Source organism: Salvelinus alpinus, chromosome 7 (assembly GCF_045679555.1).
Source record: "Salvelinus alpinus chromosome 7, SLU_Salpinus.1, whole genome shotgun sequence".
In the NCBI taxonomy this organism is placed as follows: domain Eukaryota; kingdom Metazoa; phylum Chordata; class Actinopteri; order Salmoniformes; family Salmonidae; genus Salvelinus; species Salvelinus alpinus.
Genome location: NC_092092.1, coordinates 83290234 through 83315034, shown reverse-complemented (window position 1 = coordinate 83315034; position 24801 = coordinate 83290234). Strand labels below are relative to the sequence as shown.

The following is a 24801-nucleotide window of genomic DNA, read 5'->3' as shown; positions in this document are numbered from 1 at the left end:
GGATCTGTTTAATTTATAACATAGTAAACGGTCTCTTTCATGTAACATGCTAAAGGAGCTGTTGACTAAAATAATATCTAATTGTCTAATGATTCTTCGTTGAATCATTGGCTGTATATGAACCAATCTGTAATAGGCGTATAAAAGGCCTACATAATATTAGGCAACAACATCGTGTCATTGATGCTGTCGTTTTGAATAAAGCAACATGAAATCAAAACATCGTGACACAAGTCAATTTACTCATGACATGCGCAACGGGGTGCATGTATGAGTTGTTTTTTCAGAGCAAGAAACAGATCAACATTTCTTTTTGTGGGAGGATTTACTAACTGATCTTCCAATCAGTTTTCTCTAAAAAGTATTAACGTTTTATCAAGTGTTAAATACATCGGGATATTTTGAAGGGAGGACACTACTATCGGATTGTTTTATCCTTCACCGAGTCCGCGAAAATCCGGTGCGCTATTGGGTAGGGAGAGAGCGCAGCGGAGACGCACAGGGAGGTCCAGTCCAGGAACGTAGCGGCTTCCTGGGTGAATCATTTGTTCTTCTATAGGCATCAGCTTGTTCCCAGGTTTGGTGCGAATGATCCATCAGCAGAATCTCATTGAAACACATACTTTACTTGTGCTGTAGTTTATTACAAGATAATCTAAAGAAGTCCGTCAACCAAAGGATACGCGCGCTGCAGTTTATCCAGAAGAGGTGTCCAAGTTGTGCCGCTAGAAATTTGGATAGAAGCTGGTACAGTATGACTTGTCGGCTTGGCAGTGTTAGTGTTTATCTATAGCCTAATACTGACCCGCGCGTTATCAATTACGACCAAGGGCGGCAAATATCTGAAGATCTAAATATGATTATAAATAGCTCGGACATATTTTGTAACTATGAAGAAATAGGTAACTTCACCAACAACTCGTCATGTGTAAACACGACTCAGTCCTCACCCAGCTTCATCGACCTGGCGACTTTTATGCACATATTCCCGTCCATATACGGCATCCTGTGTACTATAGGAGTGATCGCCAACGGTTTGGTGATATACGCAGTGGCAACATGCAAGAAAAAGATTGTCTCGGACATCTACGTGCTGAACTTGGCCATCGCAGATATGCTCTTCTTGCTGGTGATGCCCTTCAACATTCACCAGCTGGTCCGGGACAGACAGTGGGTGTTCGGGAACTTCATGTGCAAAGCTGTCGTGGTGGTGGATGTTAGCAACCAGTTCACTACAGTGGGGATTGTAACGGTGCTATGTATTGACAGGTAAGTCTCCATCTCTCCAAATTCAATAGGTGTCAGTTTGATCATGACAAAGAGAGGTGTCGAATATAGCATCAATTAGGTCTCCCTTCACCTTTATGTATCCAGGTAGATATAACCTGGTGTAGGATATGATTATAACATAGTTAGAAGCTATAGGTTATTACGACGAACACTCGTTATATGCAGCCGAGGGGCGATTTTTTTTCTTGAGCGGATGGTCGGTGGCCGGAACATAATTAGACATTAATGTGTATTACTCCAAATTGACCACAAGAAACCCAAACAGATATCATATTTGACTAAAACATAAATCATTCCAAATCCTTGCAACGTTTGTATAAGATCACGTGTCTCTCTATTGTGCGTGGGAATACTTAGAAACAGATTTCTGAAATTAAAATCACATGGAGCTGTTGTCCTGGAGTTTTTACATGATTTTTTCCGACAATGAAAATAATACTAGAAATTATAATAATACAAATTTGCCCAGAAACATTGTTGTCCCTTGGGAGGGGGGGGGGGGTCAAATAAAATAAAAAACTCTGACCTTGTAACGATGTTCGTCTGAGGAAGAAGGAGTAGACCAAAGCGCAGCGTGGTACGTGTTCATGATGTTAATTAAAACCTGAACACTGGAACAAAACGCAACAGTTCTGTCAGGTACACAAAACAGAAAACAACTACCCACAAAACACAGGTGGGAAAAGGGCTACCTAAGTATGGTTCTCAATCAGAGACAACGATAGACAGCTGCCTCTGATTGAGAACCACACCCGGTCAAACACATAGAAATAGACAACATAGAACAAAAACATAGAATGCCCACCCCAACCAAAATAGAGACATAAAAAGGATCTCTAAGGTCAGGGCGTGACAGGCCTCCAGTTGCAGAACCATGGTCAGAGGGTTCGGTGAAAAAGCACAGCCAAAGTAGATCAGTAAAACCTGAGGATATAGGCCTACACTGTAACAGAAAACTGAAAATTATACTGCAATTCTGGCTTTTATCAACAGTAAAATACACAGAAACATTTTACTGCAGCATAGTTTAAAATATGGTGCATTGTGGGAAAATGTTGTGGTCTGGGCAAATAATTGCTGTATTTCGAATGGTATTGTAAATCCACCTTACAGTATCTCTGGAGTGCCAAAAACCTTTTGACCGTTAGTATTGTTGTTTCTGGCTCATTAACATAAACTCAGCAAAAGAAGAAACGTCCAAAAGGGACCCTGTCTTTCAAAGATAATTAGTTAAAAATCTAAATAACTTCACAGATCTTCATTGTAAAGGGTTTAAACACTGTTTCCCATGCTTGTTCAATGAACCATGAACAATTAATGAACATGCACCTGTGGAACGGTCGTTCAGACACTAACAGCTTACAGACGGTAGGCAATTAAGGTCACAGTTATGAAAACTAAGGACACTAAAGAGGCCTTTCTACTGACTCTGAAAAACACCAAAAGAAAGATGCCCAGGGTCCCTGCTCATCTGCGTGAACGTGCCTTAGGCATGCTGAAAGGAGGCTTGAGGACTGCAGATGTGGCCAGGGCAATAAATTGCAATGTCCGTACAGTGAGACAGTGCTACAGGAAGACAGGACAGACAGCTGATCATCCTCGCAGTGGCAGACCACGTGTAACAACACCTGCACAGGATCGGTACATCTGAACATCTCACCCAAGGGACAGGTACAGGATGGCAACACCAACTGCCCGAGTTACACCAGGAACGCACAATCCCTCCATCAGTGCTCAGACTGTCCGCAATAGGCTGAGAGAGGCTGGACTGAGGGCTTGTAGGCCTGTTGTAACGCTGGTCCTCACCAGACATCACCGGCAACAAAGTCGCCTATGGGCACAAACCCACCCTCACTGGACCAGACAGGACTGGCAAAAAGTGCTCTTCGATGACGAGTCGCGGGGGTGATGGTCGGATTCGCGTTTATCGTCGAAGGAATGAGCGTTACACCGAGGCCTGTACTCTGGAGCGGGATCGATTTGGAGGTGGAGGGTCCATCATGGTCTGGGGCGGTGTGTCACAGCATCATCGTATTTAATGCAGCTGGTGGCCACACCAGATACCGACTGTTACTTTTGATTTTGCCCCCCTCTCCCCCTTTGTTCAGGGACACATTATTCCATTTCTGTTAGTCACATGTCTGTGGAACTTGTTCAGTTTATGTCTCAGTTGTTGAATCTTGTTATGTTCATACAAATATTTACACACGTTAAGTTTGCTGAAAATAAAACGCAGGTGACAGTGAGAGGACGTTTCTTTCTTTTTTTGCTGAGTTTATGTCGATGGGTGCCTTGTAAGAGGCTATATTTGTTGCACCCCTGATTGAGAATGCTGTACCAATTTAATTCCTTTGTGGTTATAGTGCCACATCAATTTGTATAAGGGACAGATTGGAGTATCAGCACACCTAAAATGTAAACGGTTGCCATGTACTTCTGGTCTCTTTAGCCCTGTAGTTTGGAAGCCTTTGTTGAGGCCTCTAGAAGTCTATGTGATATAAAAACACCAAACATTCATTAATATATTGTAATGTGTAAACACTTTACCTAGCAGCCAATCTGCTCGCGCCAATCCCTTGTAATTACAGTAAAATACTGTGAAATACCAGACCCCTCCCTTAAATGAATTAATTTAATCCATCCATGAATTCATTCTAATTATGGTAGAGTTGACTTATTGTTGTTTTTTTTACAGTAATAACAGTCCATTTTACGGCATTGTCCTGAGAGTCATTACACTGTACTTGCTTTGATACCCGTATTGATATTACAGTAGGTGTACTGTAATATGAAACACCAGAATTTGACTTGCCACAAGCTGCCTGTAAAACTACTGTCAAATTCACAGTAATCCCTTTGCAGTTTACTTTACATGCATGGACTGCAAATAAATACATGTTATTGCTTTCGGTGTGTTTATTAGAACCAAAAAAAAGGTGATTTTCTGATTTAATATGGATCCATCAGCATACAGCATATCAATTAGTATAATAGCCTGCAATATATACACCCTGCCATGTCAATAACCCAGAGGGTAGAGATTGATGAGTTAATAATGAAATGGATGGTCACAGAGGGAATGCTCATAGCCGTACATAAAACATATATTCAAGGTTAACTGGTTCGCCGTCTTCATTTGGGACCAAGGTAGTAAAATCCATTTCAGACACAGCCAATCAGACACAGCCAATCAGACACAGCCAACACAGCCAATCAGACACAGCCAACACAGCCAATCATACACAGCCAACACAGCCAATCATACACAGCCAACACAGCCAATCAGACACAGCCAACACAGCCAATCAGACACAGCCAATCAGACACAGCCAACACAGCCAATCAGACACAGCCAACACAGCCAATCATACACAGCCAACACAGCCAATCAGACACAGCCAACACAGCCAATCAGACACAGCCAACGCAGCCAATCAGACACAGCCAACGCAGCCAATCAGACACAGCCAACACAGCCAATCATACACAGCCAACACAGCCAATCAGACACAGCCAACACAGCCAATCAGACACAGCCAACGTGTCGTATGGCGTATGGCGTGACGATCCATGTTCTGTGTCACACAATTCACCCGCCAGTTAACATTACTTGCAGTTGAATGAATATTCTTATTAAAAAGAGGCAAATGGATAAAAGTAACCACTATAAAAAATTAATAGACAGAGCTAATGGATGAAAGGACTGACTGTCTACAAGATCAATATTATAGTTTTAACCATGAGTTGTATTCAATCCGTATCGTGAAAGGTCAAGGTGAATGCGTGATTGAAATGTATGCTCTCGCGTTCACAGTAAACGCTGCATATGTCGGCTCAATTAGGAAATTACTTTTCAATTTCTAAAATCGCGGAATCTTTAATGCTTCAGCGACACAGATTGAATAGAAACCACCGAGATTAGTTAAACCACCCTCCAACAGGATTAGTTAAACCACCCTCCAACAGGATTAGTTAAACCACCATCCAACAGGATTAGTTAAACCACCCTCCAACAGGATTAGTTAAACCACCCTCCAACCGGATTAGTTAAACCACCCTCCAACAGGATTAGTTTATCACACAGATTAGTTAAACCACCCTCCAACAGGATTAGTTAAAACACCCTCCAACAGGATTAGTTAAACCACCCTCCAACAGGATTAGTTAAAACACCCTCCAACAGGATTAGTTCAACCACCCTCCAGCAGGATTAGTTAAACCACCCTCCAACAGGATTAGTTAAACCACCCTCCAACAGGATTAGTTAAACCACCCTCCAGCAGGATTAGTTTATCACACAGATTAGTTAAACCACCCTCCAACAGGATTAGTTTATCACACAGATTAGTTAAACCACCCTCCAACAGGATTAGTTAAACCACCCTCCAACAGGATTAGTTCAACCACCCTCCAACAGGATTAGTTAAACCACCCTCCAACAGGATTAGTTAAACCACCCTCCAACAGGATTAGTTAAACCACCCTCCAACAGGATTAGTTAAACCACCCTCCAACAGGATTAGTTTAACACACAGATTAGTTAAACCACCCTCCAGCAGGATTAGTTTATCACACAGATTAGTTAAACCACCCTCCAGCAGGATTAGTTAAACCACCCTCCAGCAGGATTAGTTAAACCACCCTCCAGCAGGATTAGTTTAACACACAGATTGAATAGAAACCAATGTTTTGAGGCTTTACACAGATTAGTTAAACCACCATCCAGCAGGATTAGTTTAACACACAGATTAGTTAAACCACCCTCCAACAGGATTAGTTTAACACACAGATTAGTTAAACCACCCTCCAGCAGGATTAGTTTAACACAGATTAGTTAAATCACCCTCCAGCGGGATTAGTTTAACACACAGATTAGTTAAACCACCATCCAGCAGGATTAGTTTAACACACAGATTAGTTAAACCACCATCCAGCAGGATTAGTTTAACACACAGATTAGTTAAACCACCATCCAGCAGGATTAGTTTAACACACAGATTAGTTAAACCACCATCCAGCAGGATTAGTTTAACACACAGATTAGTTAAATCACCATCCAGCAGGATTAGTTTAACACACAGATTGAATAGAAACCAATGTTTTGATGCTTTACGGTGTTTTTTTTGTTGCATTGTTTTACAAACATTGGAGAAAAACAAGCTTATATTTTGTGTTCTGGTGGAGTATGAGATTTGAACTAAGCTCCTGAGGCATTTAGAAATTCTATTTTTCAAGAATCAATTGGTACATATTAATTTATAAGTCCAAAAATGTATGCAGATTTTGGGTCAACAACATCCTTGGCTGGAGTGGACGAGGGGCTAATTCTGTCTGTGTTTATAGAGGAAAGAGATCATACCTTCCTAGCAGACATGCTCTCCCTACCTTTTATTGTGCCTGGTGGAACACAGACACGTTATGTCTCTCTCTCTCTTCCACACACACACACATTGTCTGTTTCTGTCTGTCCCTCTCTCTCTCTCTCTCTCTTTCACACACACATACTTTGTCTCTTTCTGTCTGTCCCTCTCTCTCTCCCTCTCTCTTTCACACACACATACTTTGTCTCTTTCTGTCTGTCCCTCTCTCTCTCTCTCTCTTTCACACACACACACACACATTCTGTATCTCTTTCACACACACACATTCTGTATCTCTTTCTCTCTCTCACACACACACACACACACACACCTCATTAGCCGTAGAGACTCACAGCTCCAACAGATGGACAGGATTAGTTTAACACACAGATTAGTTAAACCACCATCCAACAGGATTAGTTTAACACAGATTAGTTAAACCACCATCCAACGGGATTAGTTTAACACACAGATTAGTTAAACCACCATTTAACAAGACTCCTAGATAGTTTATGTGAACTATTATAATAGTCTCCAAACAAATGTTCCCATACTAGCGTGTTTCCAAGGAATGTGCCAACTCTAAGCTCAATCAGCTGCTAAATGAGCTGCACCATATATGTATCTTACGTATGTAAAGTATGTAGGCTTTTCGAAGTCCAATATGTGTTTGTATCGATCCAAAGGCAATGACAGGGTCTTACTGGAACATGGACATGGCAGTCAGATTCCCCTAGTCAGATTCCAATAGTCAGATTCCCCTAGTCAGATTCCCCAAGTCAGATTCCCCTAGTCAGATTCCCCTAGTCAGATTCCCCTAGTCAGATTCCCCTAGTCAGATTCCCCTAGTCAGATTCCCCTAGTCAGATTCCAATAGTCAGATTCCCCTAGTCAGATTCCCCTAGTCAGATTCCCCTAGTCAGATTCCCCTAGTCAGATTCCCCAAGTCAGATTCCCCTAGTCAGATTCCCCTAGTCAGATTCCCCTAGTCAGATTCCCCTAGTCAGATTCCCCTAGTCAGATTCCCCAAGTCAGATTCCCCAAGTCAGAATTCCTAGTCAGATTCCCCTAGTCAGATTCCCCTAGTCAGATTCCCCTAGTCAGATTCCCCTAGTCAGATTCCCCTAGTCAGATTCCCCTAGTCAGATTCCCCTAGTCAGATTCCCCTAGTCAGATTTTTTTGTCAGATTCCCCTAGTCAGATTCCCCTAGTCAGAATCCCCTAGTCAGAATCCCCTAGTCAGATTCCCCTAGTCAGATTCCCCTAGTCAGATTCCCCTAGTCAGATTCCCCTAGTCAGATTCCCCAAGTCAGATTCCCCAAGTCAGAATTCCCCAAGTCAGAATTCCCCAAGTCAGAATTCCCCAAGTCAGAATTCCTAGTCAGATTCCCCTAGTCAGATTCCCCTAGTCAGATTCCCCTAGTCAGATTCCCCAAGTCAGATTCCCCTAGTCAGATTCCCCTAGTCAGATTCCCCTAGTCAGATTCCCCTAGTCAGATTTTTTTGTCAGATTCCCCTAGTCAGATTCCCCTAGTCAGAATCCCCTAGTCAGATTCCCCTAGTCAGATTCCCCTAGTCAGATTCCCCTAGTCAGATTCCCCTAGTCAGATTCCCCTAGTCAGATTCCCCAAGTCAGAATTCCCCAAGTCAGAATTCCCCAAGTCAGAATTCCTAGTCAGAATTCCTAGTCAGATTCCCCTAGTCAGATTCCCCTAGTCAGATTCCCCTAGTCAGATTCCCCTAGTCAGATTCCCCTAGTCGGATTCCCCTAGTCGGATTCCCCTAGTCAGATTCCCCTAGTCAGATTCCCCTAGTCAGATTCCCCAAGTCAGAATTCCCCAAGTCAGAATTCCCCAAGTCAGAATTCCCCAAGTCAGAATTCCTAGTCAGATTCCCCTAGTCAGAATTTCTAGTCAGATTCCCTTATTCAGATTCCCCTAGTAGGATTCCCTAGTCATTGGGAAACACAGGCATTTCAATTCACCGGCTTTAACATCTGCTAATCTGTGTATGTGACAATCTTTGATTGAGTTGATAGGAAGGTCATACGCACCCTTTTCTGGCCATCAATACATCTATATCTACATGACCATGCCAGGTTCATGTGGCTTTTTTAATTAAAAGTCAGTTATGAACAAATTCTTATTTACAATGACCCCGACAAAAATACCCCGACAAAACCCTGACGACGCTGGGCCTATTGTGCACCGCCCTATGGGACTCCCAATCACTGCCGGATGTGACACAGCCTGGATTCGAACCAGGTACTATAGTGGCTCCTCTTGCATTCAGATGCAGTGCCTGTCTGGTGCACTGCGCCAACTCGGATGCCTGTAGAGAAGACATCGCTACAGTAATATCTCCACAGTACATATGAAGGTATCTCCATGGTCATATGAAGATAAATAAAATGCTTGGCTGGGCTGATGAGACAGTGGATTGCACAGTCAGATGGAACAGAGTAAATAGGCATTTTAACATCATAGATTTAGCCAGTGGTAACTTGTGGAATAGAGATCGGCTGGAATGAGGTTTTCACCAATCAGCATTAGGGACTAGACCCAACCGTTGTAAAAACAGTAATACCCCTATGGTCATGAAGACATCCCGCCAGTAATATCTCTATGGTCATGAAGACATCTCTACAGTAATATCTCTGTGGTCAAATGAAGACATCTCTACAGTAATATCTCTATGGTCATGAAGACATCTCTACAGTAATATCTCTATGGTCATGAAGACATCTCTACAGTAATATCTCTGTGGTCATGAAGACATCTCTACAGTAATATCTCTGTGGTCATGAAGACATCTCTACAGTAATATCTCTATGGTCATGAAGACATCTCTACAGTAATATCTCTATGGTCATGAAGACATCTCTACAGTAATATCTCTGTGGTCATGAAGACATCTCTACAGTAATATCTCTATGGTCATGAAGACATCTCTACAGTAATATCTCTATGGTCATGAAGACATCTCTACAGTAATATCTCTATGGTCATGAAGACATCTCTACAGTAATATCTCTATGGTCATGAAGACATCTCTACAGTAATATCTCTATGGTCATGAAGACATCTCTACAGTAATATCTCTATGGTCATGAAGACATCTCTACAGTAATATCTCTATGGTCATGTAGACATCTCTACAGTAATATCTCTATGGTCATGAAGACATCTCTACAGTAATATCTCTATGGTCATGAAGACATCTCTACAGTAATATCTCTATGGTCATGTAGACATCTCTACAGTAATATCTCTATGGTCATGAAGACATCTCTACAGTAATATCTCTATGGTCATGAAGACATCTCTACAGTAATATCTCTATGGTCATTAAGACATCTCTACAGTAATATCTCTGTGGTCAAATGAAGACATCTCTACAGTAATATCTCTGTGGTCAAATGAAGACATCTCTACAGTAATATCTCTATGGTCCTGTAGACATCTCTACAGTAATATCTCTATGGTCATGAAGACATCTCTACAGTAATATCTCTATGGTCATGAAGACATCTCTACAGTAATATCTCTATGGTCCTGTAGACATCTCTACAGTAATATCTCTATGGTCATGAAGACATCTCTACAGTAATATCTCTATGGTCATGAAGACATCTCTACAGTAATATCTCTATGGTCATACGTAGACATCTCTACAGTAATATCTCTATGGTCATGAAGACATCTCTACAGTAATATCTCTATGGTCATGAAGACATCTCTACAGTAATATCTCTATGGTCATGAAGACATCTCTACAGTAATATCTCTATGGTCATGAAGACATCTCTACAGTAATATCTCTATGGTCATGAAGACATCTCTACAGTAATATCTCTATGGTCATGAAGACATCTCTACAGTAATATCTCTATGGTCATGAAGACATCTCTACAGTAATATCTCTATGGTCATGAAGACATCTCTACAGTAATATCTCTATGGTCCTGTAGACATCTCTACAGTAATATCTCTATGGTCATGAAGACATCTCTACAGTAATGTCTCTATGGTCCTGTAGACATCTCTACAGTAATATCTCTATGGTCATGAAGACATCTCTACAGTAATATCTCTATGGTCATGAAGACATCTCTACAGTAATATCTCTATGGTCATGAAGACATCTCTACAGTAATATCTCTATGGTCATGAAGACATCTCTACAGTAATATCTCTATGGTCATGAAGACATCTCTACAGTAATATCTCTATGGTCATGAAGACATCTCTACAGTAATATCTCTATGGTCATGTAGACATCTCTACAGTAATATCTCTATGGTCATGAAGACATCTCTACAGTAATATCTCTGTGGTCAAATGAAGACATCTCTACAGTAATATCTCTATGGTCATGAAGACATCTCTACAGTAATATCTCTATGGTCATGAAGACATCTCTACAGTAATATCTCTATGGTCATGAAGACATCTCTACAGTAATATCTCTATGGTCATGAAGACATCTCTACAGTAATATCTCTATGGTCATGAAGACATCTCTACAGTAATATCTCTATGGTCCTGTAGACATCTCTACAGTAATATCTCTATGGTCATGAAGACATCTCTACAGGAATATCTCTATGGTCATGAAGACATCTCTACAGTAATATCTCTATGGTCATGAAGACATCTCTACAGTAATATCTCTATGGTCAAATGAAGACATCTCTACAGTAATATCTCTATGGTCATGAAGACATCTCTACAGTAATATCTCTATGTTCATGAAGACATCTCTACAGTAATATCTCTATGGTCATGAAGACATCTCTACAGTAATATCTCTATGGTCATGAAGACATCTCTACAGTAATATCTCTATGGTCATGTAGACATCTCTACAGTAATATCTCTATGGTCATGAAGACATCTCTACAGTAATATCTCTATGGTCATGTAGACATCTCTACAGTAATATCTCTATGGTCATGTAGACATCTCTACAGTAATATCTCTATGGTCATGAAGACATCTCTACAGTAATATCTCTATGGTCATGAAGACATCTCTACAGTAATATCTCTATGGTCATGAAGACATCTCTACAGTAATATCTCTATGGTCATGAAGACATCTCTACAGTAATATCTCTATGGTCATGTAGACATCTCTACAGTAATATCTCTATGGTCATGAAGACATCTCTACAGTAATATCTCTGTGGTCATGAAGACATCCCGCCAGTAATATCTCTATGGTCATGTAGACATCTCTACAGTAATATCTCTATGGTCATGTAGACATCTCTACAGTAATATCTCTATGGTCATGAAGACATCTCTACAGTAATATCTCTATGGTCATGTAGACATCTCTACAGTAATATCTCTATGGTCATGAAGACATCTCTACAGTAATATCTCTATGGTCATGAAGACATCTCTACAGTAATATCTCTATGGTCATGTAGACATCTCTACAGTAATATCTCTATGGTCATGAAGACATCTCTACAGTAATATCTCTATGGTCATGAAGACATCTCTACAGTAATATCTCTATGGTCATGAAGACATCTCTACAGTAATATCTCTGTGGTCAAATGAAGACATCTCTACAGTAATATCTCTGTGGTCAAATGAAGACATCTCTACAGTAATATCTCTATGGTCCTGTAGACATCTCTACAGTAATATCTCTATGGTCATGAAGACATCTCTACAGTAATATCTCTATGGTCATGAAGACATCTCTACAGTAATATCTCTATGGTCCTGTAGACATCTCTACAGTAATATCTCTATGGTCATGAAGACATCTCTACAGTAATATCTCTATGGTCATGAAGACATCTCTACAGTAATATCTCTATGGTCATACGTAGACATCTCTACAGTAATATCTCTATGGTCATGAAGACATCTCTACAGTAATATCTCTATGGTCATGAAGACATCTCTACAGTAATATCTCTGTGGTCATGAAGACATCTCTACAGTAATATCTCTATGGTCATGAAGACATCTCTACAGTAATATCTTTATGGTCATGAAGACATCTCTACAGTAATATCTCTATGGTCATGAAGACATCTCTACAGTAATATCTCTATGGTCATGAAGACATCTCTACAGTAATATCTCTATGGTCATGTAGACATCTCTACAGTAATATCTCTGTGGTCAAATGAAGACATCTCTACAGGAATATCTCTGTGGTCAAATGAAGACATCTCTACAGGAATATCTCCATCCCTTGGCCTGACTTGGATGTATTCAGTCATATCATGAAATACATAACCAGCGCACAGTAAATTCTTCCTTTTTAATTTTCTAATGTGACATGGCTGTAGAATTATTTTCATTGACATATGACACAGGGTCGTTAAGTACAGTATAGTACAACAGATGGCTATAGACTTTACTTTGATTAACATCAGCATCTCTGATCCGTTTATTTTAGGATGTTTATGCGTCCCAAATACATTATTTTTCCTACGTAGTGCACTACTTTTGACAAGGGCTCATAGGGCTCTGGTGAAAAGTAGTGCACTACATCGGGAATAGGGTGCTATTTGGTATGTACGTGTGATTAATTTCATGTTGTACATCTAGCAGTAAGCTAGTCATCAGTCTAACCTATTCATTACACTTTGTATGTGACTTTTATCAGCTCCCAGCTCAATTAATCCCAAAAAGACAGGAAGTCAATAGAAAACATGAATAATATACAGTACATGAATACTATACAGTACATGAATACATGAATAGTATACAGTACATGAATAGTATACAGTACATGAATACATGAATAGTATACAGTACATGAATACTATACAGTACATGAATACATGAATAGTATACAGCACATGAATAGTATACAGTACATGAATACATGAATAGTATACAGTACATGAATACATGAATAGTATACAGTACATGAATAGTATACAGTACATGAATACATGAATAGTATACAGTACATGAATAGTATACAGTACATTAATAGTATACAGTACATGAATACATGAATAGTATACAGTACATGAATAGTATACAGTACATGCATAGTATACAGTACATTAATAGTATACAGCAGATGTTTTTATCCATAGCGACGTACAGTACAGTGAGGGCATTCATTTCTTAGTATGTGTATGTGATCCGTGAAGGAATTGAACCCATGACTTTGGGCATATGCCAGTGTCCTCGTGTGCATTCCATATGGCACCCTATTCCCTTTGTAGCGCACTACTTTTGACCAGAGCCTTATGATCTCTTGTCAAAAGTAGTGAACTATATAGGGAATAAGGATGTTTTTTATGACGCATCCATGATCTTACCAACCGATCCACACATGACATTATTAGATTTATTTAATGTCACATCATGATTAGAGCCTGACTGCTCTCACAAATGTTACTATAGACCGTATGAATAGGCGACATTCAAAACAGAGTATTTTTTTCCCAGGTTAACAAATTACTGTTTGCTTTTCTGACAAATACCAGTAGACAAATACAATTTAGTTAATGTTTTTTTTTTTTGCGGGGGGGTTTGTCTGTACATTCACATGCCTTTGTCTGGACTAGACTGGCCTGGGGTAAAGTAATGGGTGTTATTAAAACAACACAACAGCCTCACAATGGAGTCTGCTGAATGATCCCTGTAGAGATATCGTTGTGTTTCCAGCAAATGCCACCCTATGCCCTATATAGTGCACTACTTTTGACCTGGTTTGTGCCCTGGTGAACAGTAGGGCACTACTTTTGACCTGGTTTGTGCCCTGGTGAACAGTAGGGCACTACTTTTTACCTGGTTTGTGCCCTGGTGAACAGTAGGGCACTACTTTTGACCTGGTTTGTGCCCTGGTGAACAGTAGGGCACTACTTTTGACCTGGTATGGGGCCCTGGTGAACAGTAGTGCACTACTTTTGACGTGGTTTGTGCCCTGGTGAACAGTAGTGCACTACTTTTGACCTGGTGTGTGCCCTGGTGAACAGTAGTGCACTACTTTTGACCTGTTTTGTGCCCTGGTGAACAGTAGTGCACTACTTTTGACCTGGTTTGTGCCCTGGTGAACAGTAGTGCACTACTTTTGACCTGGTTTGTGCCCTGGTGAACAGTAGTGCACTACTTTTGACATGGTTTGTGCCCTGGTGAACAGTAGTGCACTACTTTTGACCTGGTTTGTGCCCTGGTGAACAGTAGTGCACTACTTTTGACCTGTTTTGTGCCCTGGTGAACAGTAGTGCACTACTTTTGACGTGGTTTGTGCCCTGGTGAACAGTAGTGCACTACTTTTGACGTGGTTTGTGCCCTGGTGAACAGTAGTGCACTACTTTTGACCTGTTTTGTGCCCTGGTGAACAGTAGTGCACTACTTTTTATGTGGTTTGTGCCCTGGTGAACAGTAGTGCACTACTTTTGACATGGTTTGTGCCCTGGTGAACAGTAGTGCACTACTTTTGACCTGTTTTGTGCCCTGGTGAACAGTAGTGCACTACTTTTGATGTGGTTTGTGCCCTGGTGAACAGTAGTGCACTACTTTTGACATGGTTTGTGCCCTGGTGAACAGTAGTGCACTACTTTTGACGTGGTTTGTGCCCTGGTGAACAGTAGTGCACTACTTTTGACGTGGTTTGTGCCCTGGTGAACAGTAGTGCACTACTTTTGACCTGTTTTGTGCCCTGGTGAACAGTAGTGCACTACTTTTTATGTGGTTTGTGCCCTGGTGAACAGTAGTGCACTACTTTTGACATGGTTTGTGCCCTGGTGAACAGTAGTGCACTACTTTTGACCTGTTTTGTGCCCTGGTGAACAGTAGTGCACTACTTTTGACATGGTTTGTGCCCTGGTGAACAGTAGTGCACTACTTTTGACCTGGTTTGTGCCCTGGTGAACAGTAGTGCACTACTTTTGACCTGGTTTGTGCCCTGGTGAACAGTAGTGCACTACTTTTGACCTGGTTTGTGCCCTGGTGAACAGTAGTGCACTACTTTTGACCTGGTTTGTGCCCTGGTGAACAGTAGTGCACTACTTTTGACCTGTTTTGTGCCCTGGTGAACAGTAGTGCACTACTTTTGACGTGGTTTGTGCCCTGGTGAACAGTAGTGCACTACTTTTGACGTGGTTTGTGCCCTGGTGAACAGTAGTGCACTACTTTTGACCTGTTTTGTGCCCTGGTGAACAGTAGTGCACTACTTTTGATGTGGTTTGTGCCCTGGTGAACAGTAGTGCACTACTTTTGACATGGTTTGTGCCCTGGTGAACAGTAGTGCACTACTTTTGACCTGGTTTGTGCCCTGGTGAACAGTAGTGCACTACTTTTGACCTGGTTTGTGCCCTGGTGAACAGTAGTGCACAGTACTACTAAGTATTCAGACCCCTTCCCTTTTTCCACATTTTGTTACGTTACAGCCTTATTCTAAAATTGTTTTTTTAAAGCTAACATTTTTTTTCCTCATCAATCTACACACAATAGCCCATAATGACAAAGTGAAAATATGTTTAATTTTTTTTTTGCAAATGTATAAAAAAAGAAAAACAGAAATACCTTATTTATATAAGTATTCAGACCCTTTGCTATGAGACTTAAAATTGAGCTCAGGTGCATCCTGTTTCTATTGATCATCTTTGAGATGTTTCTACAACTTGATTGGAGTCCACCTGTGGTAAATTCAATTGATTGGACATGATTTGGAAAGGAACACACCTATCTATATAAGGTCCCACAGTTCACAGTGAATGCCAGAGCAAAAACCAAGCCATGAGGTCAAAGGAATTGAGCTCCGAGACAGGATTGTGTCGAGGCACAGATCTGGCGATGGTACAAAAACAAAATGTCTGCAGCGTTGAAGGTCCCGAAGAACACAGAGGCCTCCATCATTCTTAATAAATGAAAGAAGTTTGGAACCACTGTTTAAGGAATGGGCTGTGGTCAAAAGTAGTGCACTATATAGGGAATAGGGTGCAATTAGGGCACAGCCCAGGTACATAACCTAACCCCTGACCCCTGACCTTTAACCCCTGGTCTCTAACTGATGTTTCTCTTTGTTTCTAACCCCAGATACATTGCCATCGTCCACCCCACCTCAGAGAAGCGGACCATCCAGTGGACCATCATCATCAACATCCTGGTGTGGGTCGGCAGCTTCCTGCTCACCGTGCCCGTCATGATCTACGCCATGGTGGTGAGGAAGCACGACTTGGCGATATGCATGATGTTCCTGGACGGTCCTGAGGACATGTACTGGTACACTCTCTACCAGTCCATCCTGGGCTTCATCTTCCCTCTCATCATCATCTCCACCTTCTACTCCCTCACCCTCTACCACGTCTTCAGATCCATCCGCCGAGTCAAGCGTAAACAATCTGTCTGGGCGAAGCGCGCCACCAAGACCGTGGTGATGGTCATTGCTCTCTTCCTGGTGTGCTGGAGCCCGTATCACGTGATCCAGGTGATTAACTTGAGCAACAACAGGCCGACCAACACCTTTGTGTATGTCTACAACATCAGTATCTGTCTGAGTTACTCCCACAGCTGCATCAACCCTCTGATGCTGCTCATCTTCGCTCAGAACTACCGCGAGCGTCTCTGTCACAGGAAGGAGTTGAGGAGCTCGCAGCAGAACTCCTCCAAGACCACTGTGGTCAAGACAGGCGGCTCCAGCGTTGCCACCGACCCCAACTACCGCAGCACAGCCATGTAATAATACAGGCATTGCCACTCGCATACTGTATGTGTGAATGGGTAGGACATCTGTTCGTCCCAATAAGCCTACCAAAAGTCAACTGTTTTCCGTTCTGCTATCTTTGACGAACTTTGAGCATTTGTGAATTACTGAAGTTAAGAAGTAGCTGAACTACACTGCTATCTTTCCAGGGAATAGAAGAGGTACTGTGTGTTAGTGGATGTATTGCCCAACTGACTGTAACTGCTTCGCCATCACTAGGAATCATTGATCCTGTGGTGGCCTAGTGTTTACTGAATCGTTATGTAAGGCGAGCTACTCTGAGAATGGACTGAGATTGTTCATAATGGAAGTATCAAAAGGACTGTGTATCTCTTTCGCTCTCATACATGCTTTAACCGCATTCAAATAATCTCGCTCTCGCTCTCTCTCTCTCTGCTTACTTCACTGTAGTAAATCTGCCAAAACACTACAGTGAATACTGTAGTATAGCAATATGGGGGAGGGGAATGGGCAGGTTATATGCAATCAAAATACTTTAGTATTTAGTATAGTTTTTTAAAAAGTGTAGTGTTTTTTGTGGACATTACTGTAGTATTTACTATAGTATTCTACATTATACTACACCATTCTATAGTAAGTACTTCAAATGATTGAGGGACACTAGTGTGCAGTATAGTATTCTACAGTATACTGCAGTTTACAATAGAATTCTATAGTAAACTGTAGTATTTTTTGAATGCGTCTCTGCCAGGGTTGTGTAGCAAAGATTTGACCGATGACCTCAGACTGTTTCCCTGATAATGATTGGGATTGAGTGAGCGTGTTTTGGGGTACTTGGCCTTGTTCAACCTGTGTCCCAGAGGCACCCTGGGTAATTGAGTCATTGACTTAGTTGGCTGGACCAGTTGGCTGGGTTCAAATACTATTTCAGGTATTTCAATTACTTTTCTGAACAAGTCTTCAGATAATCTTGTTATTAAAAAAACAAGTAGTTGAATATTGGATTGTATTTGGAAATACACATGGAAATCATTTGAAAATACTCAAATACACTGACTAAAATATACACCCATGCATTCAACCCACCCAGGTATTTGAAAATAGTATTTGAAAACAGTATTTTTTTTTAACTATTCAAATACCGAAAAAAAAGTTCTGCTTTTGAGCTGTGTGTTTGAAAATACTCAAATACACAGAAAAAATAAAAGTATTTAAATAAGAAATACACATGCATTTGGACCCATGTCTGGGCTGGACGGCATATATTTATAAAATTGTTTTAAATGTAACCTTTATTTAACCGGGCAAGTCAGTTAAGAACACATTATTTACAATGACAGCCTACTTCGGGCGAAGCTGGACAAATTGTGCGCCACCCTATGAGACTCCCAATCACGGCCGGTTGTGAAACAGCCTGGAATTGAACCAGGGTCTGAGTGAAACCTCTAGCACTGAGATGCAGGGCCTTAGACCGCTGCGCCACTCGGGAGACCTCTATCAAGGGGCATACTCAGATACGTTCAGATACTTATAGTATTGTTATAAGATACTTCTTGGAAAATCAACAGTACTACTATTGATGTTGAAGTAAATCTTCAGATTGTCATTTTGGGGGGGAGCAGGTGGGAGGGAGCAGGTGAGAGGGAGGCAGGAAGGGAGGGACAGAATGTTCCAGGGGGATGGTTGAGTGCTTCACACCGGGGAGATTGTAGGAAAAAAACATAGTGTTCAATTTATTCACTGATACGGATCAAAAGAAGTCGGTGTGTTTTTGGAGAAGTTTTTTTTTTTAATTATTATTATTGTCGTTGGATGTCCTCACATTTATAAAAATGTGTTATTTTGGGTTTTGCTAAGCACCATCGGGACTCTTGTTGAGTGAGGAGATGGAAGATGAATTGATAAAAACGGAGGTATAACTCTGTATTGATTTGAGACAAGGAATATTTTGAAGGGGAGATGGCTGTGGCCAATTAGGCCATCCGAAAGAAAGGGGTTTTATGGGTTATGTTTTAATGTCAAGTAAAGTAAGCAAATAATGAAGTATATTGAATGAATAGAAACACTCGTAGCATGACATATGATGAAGAATTGTCCTATACACACACACTCTAAGATTCCTTGATTCTAAGATTCCTTGATTCTAAGATTCCTTGATTCTAAGATTCCTTGATTCTAAGATTCCTTAAAAAACACACATTAACTTGTTCATATTCACAGCTTATAGTTGTTGTCTCACTCTACCTTGTGTAGAGTACGTCTGCAGTGTTAGCCTGTGCTATCTGTTACCAGATTAGGTTTATATTAATTCTAATTATTATATTGTATTAAAACCTTCTTATGGTGGTAATTTCCTAGCCATCCGATATATATTCTCTATATCCGCATACAGCATGATGCTTCAATGTGAACGTCTAGAGCACTATTCAACACTTCTTATTTTGTTTGTTGTTGACTCCAAAATAAATTGAGAGTACTTATTTTTTTTTTTTTTTTACTTACAAAACCAAGTACATTTATTTTAGATACCAAATGACAGTATCATTTATGTACGAATGACACATGTTGAGTTATTGATGTGATAACGTAAGTTACACAATTGTGGTTATAGTTAAAACAAGCCTTCGTGGTGATCCGATACAGGACATAAATATTCAATATGTAAATACTGCAGTTTTACACCTTAAGATGTTTTCCTTCCTGGTTATATTGTATTGTACCACATGTACTCCGAGTACACTTATTGTCAATATGGTATTTCAGATTAGTTTTACGTTAGTACAATGGATTATATTTGTTAAGTGTCCCCTGTTCTTATGTGTTAAGTGTTTTCACATCTTGTTGTTCTTATGTGTTAAGGTTAAGTGTTTTCACATCTTGTTCTTGTGTGTTAAGGTTAAGTGTTTTCACATCTTGTTGTTCTTGTGTGTTAAGGTTAAGTGTTTTCACATCTTGTTGTTCTTGTGTGTTAAGGTTAAGTGTGTTCACATCTTGTTGTTCTTGTTTTTCTAAAACAACTAAGTAAGCACCACTGTGTTTGTAATCATTTTTTTAAATGCTCCAAAATAAAATGTGAGAGTTCCTTTTTGTTTTACTGAGCACTTCCCCAGCCTCTAGAATCAAGATCACTCAGATGACAGTGTCATTTATGTATGAGTGAAGAATATTGTCTTAGTGATTTGATTACGTTAATTACAAAGTTGTGGTCACAGTTGAAACAAATCTGATACAGAACATAAATCTTCTAAATGTAAATAGTGCAGTAATTACCTCAGTTTTGCAGAGTTAAAGATGGCTTCGTGCCTGGTTGTGTGGTGTGGTACTGATGTCCCCCTCAGGGCGAAACACAAATGGTTATTTCCAGAGAAGCTGTGTGACACATTACTAATGCATGACCATCACACCCTTGTCTTGTAAGGCCACTATGAATCAACACATTGTAGCCGATTAGTCATAAGCACATCAACATAATTTGAAAAATAAAGTTTAAAAAATATATTAAATATTCGAGTAATAAAACGCCATTTAGTAATGTGGTTTTTTGGTTGGTGTGATCCAAATGCAACAGGAGAAATGCAGTGAGGAGCCGGGGCTTGTTGAGCAAGAGCCAGGGCTTGTTGAGCAAGAGCCAGGGCTTGTTGAGCAAGAGCCAGGGCTTGTTGAGCAAGAGCCAGGGCTTGTTGAGCAAGAGACAGGGCTTATTGAGCAAGAGACAGGGCTTATTGAGCAAGAGACAGGGCTTATTGAGCAAGAGCCAGGGCTTGTTGAGCAAGAGCCAGGGCTTGTTGAGCAAGAGACAGGGCTTGTTGAGCAAGAGACAGGGCTTATTGAACAAGAGACAGGGCTTATTGAGCAAGAGACAGGGCTTATTGAGCAAGAGACAGGGCTTATTTTTATTTAAATCTTCATTAAACTAGGCAAGTCAGTTAATTAAGAACAAATGTTTACTTACAATGACGAAACACTGGGAAACCCGGATGACGCTGGGCCAATTGTGGCCGCCCTATTGGACTCCCAATCACGGCCGGTTGTGATACAGCCTGGATTCAAACCAGGGTGTCTGTAGTGAAGCCTCTAGCACTCAGATGCAGTGCCTTAGAGCGCTGTGCCACAAGGTTTATGAAATCGATAACTTGCTAGTAAGAGATGACATTGATATTCTGACTATCTCTGAAACTCAATTAGACAATAGCTTTGATGATACAGTGGTAGCAATACATGGTTATAACATCTACCGCAAAGACAGAAATGCCAATGGGGGCGGTGTTGCTGTCTATATTCAGAACCACATTCCTGTAAAGCTTAGAGACGATCTAATGTTAAATACTGTTGAAGTAATATGTCTACAGGTTCATCTGCCTCACCTAAAGCCCATTCTGGTGGGACGCTGCTATAGACCACCAAGTGCTAACAGTTAGTATCTGGATAACGTGTGTGAAATGCTTGATAATGTATGTGATATCAACAGAGAGGTATATTTTCTGGGTTACCTAAATATTGACTGGCTTTCATCAAGCTGCCCACTCAAGAAAAAGCTTCAAACTGTAACCAGTGCCTGCAACCTGGTTCAGGTTATCAGTCAACCTACCAGGATATTAACAAACAGCACAGGAATGAAATCCACATGTACTGATCACAACTTTACTAATGCTGCAGACATCTGCTGTACAGTAGTATTCAAATCTATCAGATGTAGTGACCACAATATGGCTACAAAGTTCCAAAGGCTGTACCTAATATTTTATATAAGAGGTCATACAAGAGGTTTTGTAGTGATTCCTATCTTGATGATGGAAAGAGTATTTGCTGGTCTGTGGTGTGTAATGAGGGGCAACCAGAAGCTGCACGTCACATGTTTATGAAATTGCTTACTCCAGTTACTAATACGCATGCACACATTAATAAAATGAGTGTAAAAACCTTTTAATCCCTGTGGATTGATGAGGAATTGAACAATTTTATGGTTGAGAGGGATGAGGCAAAAAGGAATGGCAAATAAGTCTGGCTGCATAACCGATTTGCAAACCTACTTCAAATTGAGAAAACATGTGACTAAAAAGAACAAGAAACTATTCTATGAAACAAAGATAAATCATATAAAGAACGATAGTAAAAAGATTTGGATCACCTTAAATTAAATCTAGGGCAAAAAGTAAAACTCAGCTCAAACATCTATTGAATCAGATGGCTCATGCATCACAAAACAAAATTGCCAACTACTTTAATGATTTTTTCATTGGAAAGACTAGCAAATTTAGACATGACATGCCAGCAACAAAGCCGAACCTACACATCCAAGAATAACTGACCAAATTATGAAAGACGAGCATTGTAATTTTGAATTATGTAAAGTGAACTGTATTGTTGTCTATCAAAGCACCCTTTACTGGCTCAAATAGCCGACCAATCAGCCCCCAACCAACCCTAAAACATTGTGTTTGACCAGATACAATGCTATTTAAAGAAATGAACTACAGACTCTCAGCACACTTTTAGGGAAGGGCATTCAAATGACGAATGATTGGCTGAGAGAAATTGATATGAAAAAGATTGTGGAAGCTGTTTTGTTAAGACTTCAGCATTTGACCAATCGTAGTATGTTCCTGGAAAAATGTATATAATAGCTTTATTTATTTTTTATTTTATGTAACTAGGCAAGTCAGTTAAGAACAAATTCTTATTTTCAATGACGGCCTAGGAACAGTGGGTTCTTCAGGGGCAGAATGACAGATTTTTACCTTGTAAGCTCAGGGATTCGATCTTGCAACCTTTCGGTTACTAGTCCAACGCTCTAACCACTAGGCTACCTGCCGCTCCTGCTATATTGTGGATTGAGAGTTACCTGTCTAACAGAACACAGAGGGTGTTCTTTAATAGTATCCTCTCCAACATAATCCATGTAGAATCAGGCATTCCCCAGGGCAGCTGCCTGGGCACTAACTTTTTTCAATCTTTACTAATGAGCTGCCTGCTGGCTCTAAGTAAAGCCTGTGTGTCGACTTATGTGGAGGACTCAACACATCAGCTACTACAGCGACTGAAATCACTGTAAAACTTAACGAAGACCTGCAGTCAGTTTCAAAATGGGTGGCAAGGAATAAGTAAGTTAGTCCTAAACATTTCAAAACTAAAAGCATTGTATTTGGGACAAATCCTTCACTAAACCCTAAACCTCAACTAAATCTTGTAATGAATAATGTGGAAATTGAGCAAGTTGAAGTGACTAAATTGCTTGGAGAAAACCTGGATTGTAAACTGTCATGGTCAAACCATATTGATAAAACAGTATCTAAGATGGGGAGAAGTCTGTCCATAATAAAGCGTTGCCCTGCTTTCTTAACAACACTATCAACAAGGCAGATCCTACAGGCCCAAGTTTTCTCGCACCTGGACTACTGTTCAGTAGTGTGGTCAGGTGCCACAAAGAGGGACTTAGGAAAATTACAATTGGCTCAGAACAGGGCAGCACGGGTGGCCCTTAAAAGTGCACGAGGAGCTAACATGAATGATATGCATGTCAATCTCTCCTGGCTCAAACTGAAGGAGAGATTGACTTCATCACTACTTGTTTTTGTAAGAGGGGATGACAAGCTGAATGCACCGAGCTGTCTGTTTAAACTACTAGCACACAGCTCGGACACCCATTCATACCCCACAAGACATGCCACATGTCCAGAATATGGGAGGCACACAGTACTTCATAGAGCCATGACCACATGGAACTCTATTCCACATCAGGTAACTGACGCAAGCAATGGAATACGATTCTAAAAAACAGATACAAACACACCTTATGGAACAGCCAGGACTGTGAAGAGACACACACAAAGGTACAGACACAAGCATATGTACACAAACGCTAGCACACGCACACTATACACACGTTCATTGTAATACTGTTATATGGTGGTATTATACATTTTCTATTGTAGATATGTAGTGGTATGACAATGTTATATGATGTACTGTTTTATCTTTTGATTGTAATGTAAGTTCCTTAATTGTTTGTACCCCAGGAAGAGTGACTGCTGCCTTGGCAGGAACTAATGGAGATCCATAATAAACCCCAGGAAAAGTAGCTGCTGCCTTGACAGGAACTAATGGGGATCCATAATAAACCCCAGGAAGAGTAGCTGCTGACTTGACAGGAACTAATGGGGATCCATAATAAACCCCAGGAAGAGTAGCTGCTGCCTTGGCAGGAACTAATGGGGATCCATAATAAACCCCAGGAAGAGTAGCTGCTGACTTGACAGGAACTAATGGGGATCCATAATAAACCCCAGGAAGAGTAGATGCTGCCTTGACAGGAACTAATGGGGATCCATAATAAACCCCAGGAAGAGTAGCTGCTGCCTTGACAGGAACTAATGGGGATCCATTATAAACCCCAGGAAGAGTAGCTGCTGCCTTGACAGGAACTAATGGGGATCCATAATAAACCCCAGGAAGAGTAGCTGCTGCCTTGACAGGAACTAATGGGGATCCAT

General features: G+C 40.7%; 1 protein-coding gene across 1 annotated transcript; it reads left to right on the top strand.

Moving 5' to 3' along the window:
• Positions 1–283: 283 nt before the first annotated feature.
• LOC139581780 (melanin-concentrating hormone receptor 1-like) lies at positions 284–20393 on the top strand. Its single transcript, XM_071411938.1, has 2 exons — positions 284–1269; positions 16684–20393. Exons 1-2 carry the CDS (start codon positions 857–859, stop codon positions 17324–17326), a joined length of 1056 nt encoding a protein of 351 aa, XP_071268039.1. The 5' UTR covers positions 284–856; the 3' UTR covers positions 17327–20393.
• The last annotated feature ends 4408 nt before the right edge of the window (positions 20394–24801 follow it).

Excerpts from the sequence above, each read along its gene's own strand:
- LOC139581780 (XM_071411938.1), top strand. The coding sequence starts at position 857 with ATGATTATAAATAGCTCGGACATATTTTGTAACTATGAAGAAATAGGT. Across the intron at positions 1,270-16,683 it reads ACGGTGCTATGTATTGACAG|ATACATTGCCATCGTCCACC; the intron begins GTAAGTCTCCAT and ends TTCTAACCCCAG.